The sequence below is a fragment of the Humulus lupulus genome, chromosome 3 (assembly GCF_963169125.1).
Source record: "Humulus lupulus chromosome 3, drHumLupu1.1, whole genome shotgun sequence".
Taxonomy (NCBI): Eukaryota; Viridiplantae; Streptophyta; class Magnoliopsida; order Rosales; family Cannabaceae; genus Humulus; species Humulus lupulus.
In genome coordinates, this window is record NC_084795.1 from 92,832,350 (window position 1) to 92,842,765 (window position 10,416).

Consider the following 10,416-nt stretch of genomic DNA (forward strand, 5'->3'; position numbering starts at 1 on the left):
GTTTATGTGATAGATGTGAATTATGTGAGTTATATTATGATATGACTATGCTTGCATGTTTAAGTGTATTAAAATATGCATGTGGGCCCATTTCTTATTAGAATGGTATTTTTTAATTTTGACCCGTTAAGGGTATATTTTTAATTATATATGCTTTATGATTGAGACCACATTATTATGTGGACATATTTGAGTTACTCGGCACGAGACGGTCCTAGTGAGCGATTTAGCAGAAAAGTCACAACATGGATAAATACCCAGCTTAGAGTGAGCTTAGGAGTATTTTGGTAATTTAGCACATTACTGGGAATTTATTGGGTAATGGGAATTGATTTGGTGATTATTTGAATATGTTGGAATTAATTGGGAATTTGTAGTGGTATTTGAGGTTTAGTGGGAACCTCGGGAATTTACCAAAATGCCCTTGGTGTGGTTAAAAGGGCATGGGCTTTAGTGAGGGTAAAATGGTCTTTTGACCATTGGGCTGAGTCAATTGAGGCTAAGGATGAGTGTTTTGGGTCTTTCACGTTACCCTCTCTCTCTCTCTCTCTCGCTCTCTCTCTCTCGATCACTCTTTAGAGCACCTAAGGAAATTTTGGAGGTTTCTTTGAAGATTGTGGAATTTCTTGAGGAAAGTAGAAATTGCAGCTTGTGGCAAGGGACTTGAGGTTGCTAGAAGTGTCTGCACTTGAGGGATTCAAATTTTCCTAGAGAAATTCAGAGGTAAGGCCCTATTCTTAGCATATCAATGGTGTTCTTGGGTTTTCTATCTTTGATTTCTAGTTTTGAGTTTTAAGGATGTTTTGTGGTGAAATGAGTGTTGGGTTTTTGTTGCCTAGGCTTTGTGGTACGTTTTGTGGTTGGAATTATGCTGTAATACTTGTTTTGGGTCAAATTTTGGTACTGTTTGGTAAAGAAATCGTGAGCTTAGAAGATTGGGGAAGAACACTTGAGTTATGGGCTCGATTTGTGTTTCTAGCAACCTGGCGTGGCTGGTCTAGGTTCGGCGCGACCACACTAATGTCCCAGAAACCAAAGTTTTGAAAATCAATTTGGAGCCTCGAGGCTTGGGGCGCGACTTCACTGGGAAGGGCGTGACCGCGCCAATGCCAAAGAAAGCCCAATTTTGATGTGGGCGCGACTGCGCCAGGGGCAAGCATGACCGTGCCAGGTGCCTTGAAAGGTGGTTATTCTGAATTTTAGGATTAGGGCTCGGGGTGTTCGGGAATTCATTTTGGGGCCACTTGGGGGGCTCAGGGGATGTTCCTAACGTCTCGACATTAGGGTATAGTGACTATATAAGTTGGGGTTCAGAGTGAGCCTCAGGATTTGGATTCAATGCTTAATAAGAATATGTTTATGTTGTGACTAGATCTCTGCAAGGCTCAGGATCAAGATCGCACTTGAGGCCATAACGTCATTCACATGAAATTCGAGGTAAGAAAACTGCACCCTCGTTGTGAATAGGGTCCCGGCCCCTATTAACGAGCCATGGTTGGCACTATGCGTGCAGAACGTAGGTTGCTATGGCTAAGCCACTCTGGGAGTGCGGTATGCACTTGTCCAGCTCAGATGCCACTTGAATAAATAGAAGTATGAAATGCACTTGTGTGACTCTATGGTCTCATACCTGGATAATGTGTCTGTTTGAGTATAGTTATTACTACTAAGCATGTTGTTTATGTTCTGTTGACTATCTGAATTTGTTTAATTAATTTTTCTTGCTGATCCTTGGCTCATGGGTGCTTTGTGGTGCAGATAAGGGTAAGGAGAAGCTAGGCCAGCCATGAGTTGGAGAGTTTTAGGGGCGGTGTGTACATATGCAACTTGCTTGACCGCCACGGCCGTCGTATCACGGAGGAACTAGGGTTGAACCCTATTTTGCTGCTTAGGCCAGCTTGTTTTGTAATCTTTTGAGTTGTAAATACATTTTATACTTCTATTTTGGGATCCCATGTACAGATTGAAACTTTTAATGAAAGTATTTACTCCTATGACCAAAATTTTTAATACCTGAACCACTAGTTACTTTAATCACATGTTTAAGTCCAAATGAGTCATTTAGCGAGTCCAGTACTATTTTAAACACACGTTGTAACAACCCTGGATTAGTAGGGGGTTACAAAAGTGATTGACCAAGTCAAAAAAATGATTTCTATTCTTTTATTGATAATAAAATGAGATTACAAAGAAATTGAGTTTTAATTAGGGCATAAGATCCTATCAACAACCTTCTATTAATTCAAATTCAAATTCAAATATAAGACATGACTTTTATAGTTAAGCCTTACAAAAGACACTACAAGAAAAAATACTTTCAATAAGACCGAAAAAGTATTATCAAATATATACCATAACACTTTTTGATGTGTTAAGGAAAGCGGTGTTATAGTAGATCGGAGCACTTTGCATAACACTTTTCCAAAGTTATAGACATGTGTTATGGTATAGCCTACGATAACACTTTTGTTGTGTTATTTTGATAGTTAGATAAGTATTTCATTATGCTATTTATAAATAGCATATCTAGAATTTTAGACCAATTTGCTAAAGACAGTATACAAAATCCTAAATCCTAAACATTGTAATAAACTAGCCGTCGGCCGGTACTATTTAACCAGAATAAATACTGATATAATTAGTTTTTATATGACATCTAGTGTATCCTAAGTTATATACAAGTTTTAATGCTGATAAATTCGACCATTTAGCAAATCAAATTCATAAGATGACTGTTTAGCTATTAATAAAAAAACATATATAACAAACATGGTGCACCTGCTGAATAAAAGTGTGTTGTTAAACATACCTTGGCATCAAGCTGCATCTCTCTATTGTTATCTGCAATAAGACATGCACCATGTGCTTTCAACCACTCAATACATTCCTCTAATCCATCTGAATCTTTTTCAGCATTGTCAGAAGCAACACTAGGGAAGCCCAGAACCTGAGCGATATACGAAACAGGTAACGTAGGCCGATAAGATCGAGATATGCAACTCACTGCCTTAAACCGCATCTTTTCAACATATAGATCATCAGAAATTTTACATACTGTTTTATGAATACGATCATTATTTAATAATTATTTTTATTAAAATGGAGAGTGACTTAATCAAAACTCACCCATCAGGCAAGTGTTCAAATTTGGTGCTGTTTTGAAGAGCCTGAAGAACATAACATAGTTTCCAGGAGTGACAGCTGCCCGAAGTGCAAGAGCGTGTCTTACTGCATTATCTCTTTTAGCTTCACTTGATAATCTGAACTCAATTTCACACAAAGATTCAAGGTCAATACAAGTGTTTCAACACAGTACAAGGATGGTACATGGCGAACAAAATTTCCTCCAATCATAACTGACCTCGACATAGATGATACAAGATCTCGGTTGTTACTATAGTGCAGGATAACACATAGTAAGTTGTATGCAGCAAACTCCATGTGGCATCCCTCAATTCCTTTAGCATAAAGGGATTGCAGCTGAGATTGGCACTGAAATTGCATAAAAGAGTTCATCGAAATTATACTCAAGTAGGTCCCCAACCTCCAATGCTAACCGAGCATGAGTTTCATAAACCTGAAACAAATTATGGATAATGAATACAATGGTAAGTTATATACATGTTAAAAACCAAAGCTTCACTTGGTGGTACCGGTAAAACTACTCTGTTTCATTGAACCCTCTAAAGTCATGGTAAAGTTAATTAAAATATTAAAACGAAATACACAGAAAATATATTCTATGCTTTGATACTCAAAATTATAATTACTTATACCGAGCATATATGCATTAATATCCAGATTAAATGTTGCATTTAATGCATTCCATGTTGCCTTGATATCACATATTAACTATTAACATGTAGGAGTCAAATATAAGTAGATGTTTACATGAGAGAAAGAAAGAGAGGTCTTGAAACAAGCCTTTACTGTTAGTTGATTTTGAATTCTTTGCACAATTAAATCTTGACGAATGGACTTCAACTGATCACACTTGTAGAGGTAATTCTTTTGAGAATTTTGAACCATAAGCAGAGTTTTTTCTAGTACTTCTTCCAGTCTTACCTGTGAGGGCACAAATGATCAACAACTAATTACATATTATATATGAAAAATCAACAGTATGAAAGCAAAATTAGAAAAACCTTGTTGTGTTTTGTTCTCCATAATCAACTTGCCATCCTCTCAAACAATACAACAATTCTGTAACCCTGAAATGATCCTCCAGAGCGATGACATTTTTTTTCTTCTTTTTGTATAGAGAAGCATACAATGCTTTACTTCTTACCATTTTTTCTTCCCCTTCCACCTACATATCTTTACAAGCCCCAGATACATGTTGGTTTATAATAGCCCATGCAATGCCTTCCTTTTGTTTCTGTAAATTCAAATGTAGATGGGTATATATACGTATGTTTTTTTATATGGACAAGTGTAAATGAATGAAAAAGCAGAGTTCCATGATTTTATGATTATGGTGTCTCAAAAGCAGTCCCTCATTGTCTACTCAAGTGATTGTGATGAGCAAACTGAACCAGAACCAATACACAAACACTTGGCAAACATACCAGCAAGAAACAGATGAATAAGCTAGCAAACACCAGGTAAAACCAGCAGAAAAATAAGAAAGTCACACTTGGAATTATATTGGTTCAAGCCACAATGTGTCACTCTACGTCTAGTTCATCAGCTCGAGGAAATCCATTATAGATGATAAAGATTACAGCCAAATATAGAGTTACAGCAGCTAAAAGTGAGCAAAAATGCACACACACACATGTAAAGAAGAAAGACAAAGTGTTGATTTTCTCTCTTTTACAACCTTTTCCTTTTCCTGCTCTCTCTCTCTCTAATTATTCCTCCGGAAAGATAACAGAATCCATACTAGGAAATAATCTCCTAGGATCTTACACCTCATTAAAAGTCATTAAATGAAACAAAAATGAAAATTACAGCTGCAGTAATTGCAGACTAGTGATTCGTCATCAGAATCACCTGTCTCAATACTGGGAAACTTTCATTCTACCTTAAGTTGAGTCACTCATCCACAAAAATGATATGCACGAAGTACTGCATCATGAAGAATCATTCCATTAAACCTACAATTATGATGTTGTGGCTCATTTTGTACATGTCAAATGCAAAACAGATAACAAAATTTCACATATATTATAGAATCATTTAAATCTCTTGTGAAAATTTGTCCTTACAAAAACCAAACCCTAAAAGACTCAATTTCAAGTACTCAACTACATGCCCAAAGCTTATTTGCTTAGTTTATATAAACTCACACAAAAAGCATATATATATAATTCAAATATATGGCAAAGAAATTAACAAAAATAATATAAAGAGTACTTATGATTAGCCTAATCCAGTACAAGCACAGAAGGAAAAATTTAGAACAAAATTATCCCAAACTTACAAGGGGAGGAAACTAACAAAGCTTAATGAAAAAGGATTCACAAGACAAAAACAAAGAAAAGAAAAAGAATCATTTAATCATTAGCAAAGCAAAAAGTAAATTGTTCCATTAGAAGCAAAAACATACATGAACTTAATGAGACAACTAGAGCTAGAACCTAATAAGATTAATTAGTCCCCTGTTTTGGACTACTATAGTTCACATTGTTTATTTTGTTATCATACACATTTTTTCTTATGTGTATGTATATAAGAATCATCACTCAATATGATGCAAAAATATGTAGGTCAATATTTGTTTATATAAACACATCATTATTGAGATTTATTGTAGAATACGTTGAACAAACATATATATATATATATATAAAGGCAATCAATGAATAAATAAGTAGAACAAACTCATTAATCTCAAACAAACAAATAATAAGTCTATAAAATTAAGAGAGAAACTGAGAAAAAAATATGCAATCTAGAACTTAAAATAAAAAAACTCATGAACCATAATGTTGGGCAATCTTCATAGCTGGAGGCATATGAGTGAAGGAGAGAAGAATTTTTTGTTTTAGGAATGAAAAGAAAACCAAATATAATAAAAAACAATCAGAGGAACAAATTAATCCAAACATATAAAACATTTTCATACTTAATAAAACAGAGACAAAGATAAATGAAACCCCAAAAGGAATCTCATTATACTTGCACATTGCACATCAAAGATTAGTTAAGCACTTGTCCTCTTGATCATTACTTGCATACTATACAGCAAGGAAGTTATACATATCTAAGATTTTGAATTATGCATAATGTGTACCAGTAGGCTTGAAAGTTTTTAAAGTGTGTATGCATATGTATAGATAATTTTTATAAGATATGAAAGTTCCTAAAGTAAATTGATAGGGAAATTTGCACATAATCACACCAAGCCAACACACTTTTATCTTAACTATTTTAACAGACTTCAAATGTAACATTAAAAAAAACAGCAAGTGCATCAGATGAGGTCTGGACTTAACAGAGAAGCAATGTGTACTACTAAAATTAATTTTCTTAAAGAAAGGTGCTGCTGTAGAAAGTAGACAGTTACCAATTCATCATTTGGAATAGCATCCTTCAGAAGACGATGATCATCGATTACATCATGACTGCTCTTGATTTTTTTCTTTACAGCTGCTAATTCCTTCTCCTCTTCTTCAACTTCTTCTCCAAATGAAAGTAAATTCAACTTTCTGAATTGTACACATACATACCACAGTTAGCCAAATATTTTTCACCAGACACCGGCAGACACAAACAGAGAGGCACTCCACAAAAGGGGCATACACAAATAAACACTTACTTAACACCTTTTTTCTTCGTATCTTTTTTGTCGGTGTCACTTGTTGAAAGTTCCTTAGATTTTACACGTTCTCTTGGTACAATATCATCAAATGGATTCCACAATACATAGAATATAAGTTATCAAAGAAGTTCAATAATCAAACACACATATAAACTGAAAAAAAGGCAAAATGAACATATATAGAATGATAATCGTTACTATTCAACTGTCTCTGAACCCACCTCAACTGATAATATCTTTGGGGGTGGATCCAATGGATGATCATTCTTATCAGTTTCAACTTCTCCTAACCTCGTAAGGTTATAAATTGAATCGCCAATAATCTAGAAATAACACACCAAACATCATATGCACAACAGGCTTTGAGTAAAGAGTAAGTCTCAACACGATTTAGATAATACAAAAAATTACTTCATAACTTGATCAAGATACAAGTGGAATTAACTAAAAGATGAGTATTGCCCTTGGGACAGAATATGGCTCTTGATTAAGGGAACTCTGGTGCAATGACTCAAGAAAATATGAGCTAAATATTAAGCTAACTAAATGCAATGCTACAGAGCACACACCACCCAAAAATAAAATAAAGAAACAACACAACAATTGCAGCATCAATCAGTTTTAGATTAAGAGCTACACAAGAAAGGAATTAAAAATATCTCAATTAAAGTAACTCAGTTAGCAAAATCTTGATACAACTCATCATTAAATAAATGGCCTAGATTGATTACACCACCAAAATATGTGAAAATTGAAATGAATGGCCTAAAATCAGTAATAACAAAACTTCAGGTGATAAAAATACATAAATAAAAAAAATAACTTAAAAAGTGGTTGAAGTGCCTGAAGAAGCTTATAGAAATAGGAAGGATGAAACAATGTGTTAAAGAAAATACAAGTCATTCAGGAATTTAATCAAACAGATTCTATGCACACATTATCACATCAAGAGAATCAGAAACAACTTAATAGATTATTATGCAAACATGTGTTTATGAAAAAAAACACATAAATTTGTATAAAAATATGCAGTAAATTCAAAATAAAATATTTAACATACTCAACCATAGATAAATATTTAAAAATAATTAGTAAACTCAAAACAGAAAGAAATATGAAACACACAAGTTATTCTCAAAAGTAAAATAATCAAATTTACTAACCCATTTTTAAATGAAAATGAAATCTTATCTCGGCATCACTTAACAACCCAGACATTGATATGAAGAAGACACCACCCTTTTCCCTTTGAGCCACTACCACGAACCCTCACCACCACCACCATCACGCCTACAAACCTGCATAACGCAAACCCAAACAGAAGAAAAATAATTAGAATAGCTCGTCCACAACCAAGAACCATCGTCAACCCAGAGGATGAAAAAGAAAAAAAATAGATCAAATTAAAAGAAAAGAAAAGAGAGAGAGGGAGAACAAGAACTTACCACCATCCACCTCGCCCCCTAAACGAAAATTCCACCCATTGTCCGTAGAAACACAGAGAGAAAGAAAGGCTAACTGCAAGAACGATAGGGAGGGAGGGAATTCAGAAAGAGAGAGAGAGAGAGATGGCTGCGGCTAGAAAGAGAGAGAGAGATGGATTGAAGTGAAGGGATTCTAGGTTAAAGGGTTATATCCAAACAAAATATCACTTACATTTCATTTGCCCCCTTTTAATTTTAATTTTTTTCTAGTTTACCACTTTTTGTTTTACAAAAATTAGTTTACCACATTTATTTATATCTATTATAATCATTTTTCAAGTGTCTTATAATGATGTGTTATTGAAAGGGGTTTTTGGTGTAGTGAGATAATATAAATGGATCCTAACAAAATTTCCTATTACTGGTAGTACTTTTTTAGATGCAAGGCATTCCAAATTTGTGGAACCACCTCTCCATTTAGCCGAGCTAGTTTGAAGGTTCATTCTTGTAAAATTTCCACGGTTTGATAGAGTCCTTCCCAGTTTTGACCAAGTACACCATCCTTAGGGTGTTGGTTGCCTAGGAATACACTTCGAAGCACCAGTCCCCCAGTTCGAGTCTTCTCTCTCTGACCTTTGAATTGAAGTAATGTGTCACCATTTGCTAGTAATGGGAGAGCTGCAACTAAGATTATTCTCATCACTCTTCAATTAGACCCAGGGATGTGTTATGTAGGTCGTGATTCTATCCCTAGTCAAAGGTTCTTTGTCTGTGCGACATCACCAGAGTCTTAACTGGGAGCATGGCTTCGTTTCCAAAGGTTAGGGAGAAGGGAGTATGCCCAGTTGAGGTACGATGTGAGGTCCAATAGGCCCAGAAAAATTGTGGGAGTTGTTCAGGCCATATCCCTTTAGTAATTTCTAGTCGTCTCTTTAGACTCGCCTTTAGAGTCTTTTTTAATTGCCTCGACCTGCCCATGGGCCTGTTGGTATGCTACTGAAGAGAAACTTTAAATTACGTCATATTTCTCACAGAAATTCATGAATAGATCGCTATCGAATTAAGTTTCGTTGTCTAACACAGTCTTTTTTGGGAGTCCAAAACAACATATTATTTTCTTCAATACGAAGTCTAGTACTCTCTTCGAGATTATAGTCGCTAGTGGTTCCACCTCGACCCACTTTGTAAAATAGTCGATCGCGACCACTGCATAGTGAACTTCTCCTTTTCCAGTAGGCAACAAACCAATTAGATCGATTCCCCAAATTGCAAATGGACAGGGAGAAGAGATCATGGTTAACTCCAAGGGTGCATCTCGGGCAATAATGGAAAACCACTGGCACTTGTCATACTTTTAAACATATGACGTCAAGTCCTTTTTTAGTGTGGGCCAAAAATAGCCCTGCCTTAGTACCTTCAAGGCCATGCTTTACCCCCAGCGTGGTCTCCGCAGAATCCCTCATGGATTTATTTGAGGATAACTTGTGAATCTTTGGGCAGAACACAACTTAGAAGAGGAATGGGATGGCCTTGCTTGTTTAGAATCCCCTTGACCATAATATAACTTGGGACTTGGTACAACAACTTTTGAGCGTCCTTGCGGTCTTCAGACAATTTTCCTGGAGTGATGTATTCTACTATCGAGGTCATCCAGGTCAGTTCTTCACGAATAATTCTGATACTTGCCTCTTCTTCTATGCTTGGCTTGTTTAAGAACTCCACTGAGACCACATTCAATGTGTTCGCTTCTTTGTTTATGGTGAGTCGGGTTAGAGGGTCTGTATTGGTGTTATGCTCATGAGGGACTTGCTCGATGGAATAGAACTCAAATTTTGACAGCCTACTTTTTACTTTAGCTAGACAGGCTGCCATTTTGATTCCTCGAGCTTGATATTCCCCTAACACTTGATTAACCATGAGTTAAAAATTGCTGAGGTATTGGATTGCTTGCGCCTTCAACTCATTTGCTACCTAAACTCTAGCCAACAAAGCCTCATACTCCGCTTCATTATTGGATGCATCAAAACCAAATCTGAGAGTTGTATGGAAGTGATGTCCTTCATGTGTGATCAGGATTATTCCAGCTCCAAATCCTTGTTCATTGGATTATCCATCAACGAAGAGTTTCCACAACTCTTATACCGATTCCCTCAAAGGCTTGTCCTGGAAGCAAGTACATTCAACTATGAAATCAGCAAGCGCTTCGCCCTTAATTGTTGTTTGTGG

The 10,416-nt window shown here is 35.8% G+C and overlaps 1 protein-coding gene across 1 annotated transcript; it reads right to left on the reverse strand.

Moving 5' to 3' along the window:
• Positions 1–2,684: 2,684 nt before the first annotated feature.
• On the reverse strand, positions 2,685–10,062 carry LOC133824682 (SAC3 family protein A-like). Its single transcript, XM_062257645.1, has 12 exons — positions 9,877–10,062; positions 8,034–8,064; positions 7,368–7,399; positions 6,988–7,089; positions 6,764–6,816; positions 6,512–6,653; positions 3,892–4,065; positions 3,545–3,577; positions 3,362–3,492; positions 3,127–3,260; positions 2,810–3,054; positions 2,685–2,690 (listed from the first exon to the last, which is right to left on the reverse strand). The coding sequence occupies exons 1-12, from the start codon at positions 10,060–10,062 to the stop codon at positions 2,685–2,687; spliced, it is 1,269 nt and encodes a 422-aa protein (XP_062113629.1).
• Between the last annotated feature and the right edge of the window lie 354 nt (positions 10,063–10,416).

Coding starts and splice junctions, on each gene's coding strand:
- LOC133824682 (XM_062257645.1), bottom strand. CDS start 10,062: ATGGCAGCCTGTCTAGCTAAAGTAAAAAGTAGGCTGTCAAAATTTGAG. Junction 7,400..8,033: donor TGATGGTGGTGGTGGTGAGG/GTTCGTGGTAGT, acceptor TTTCTTGTGTAG/CTCTTAATCTAAAACTGATT. Junction 3,493..3,544: donor ATGCTCGGTTAGCATTGGAG/GTTGGGGACCTA, acceptor ATGCAATTTCAG/TGCCAATCTCAGCTGCAATC.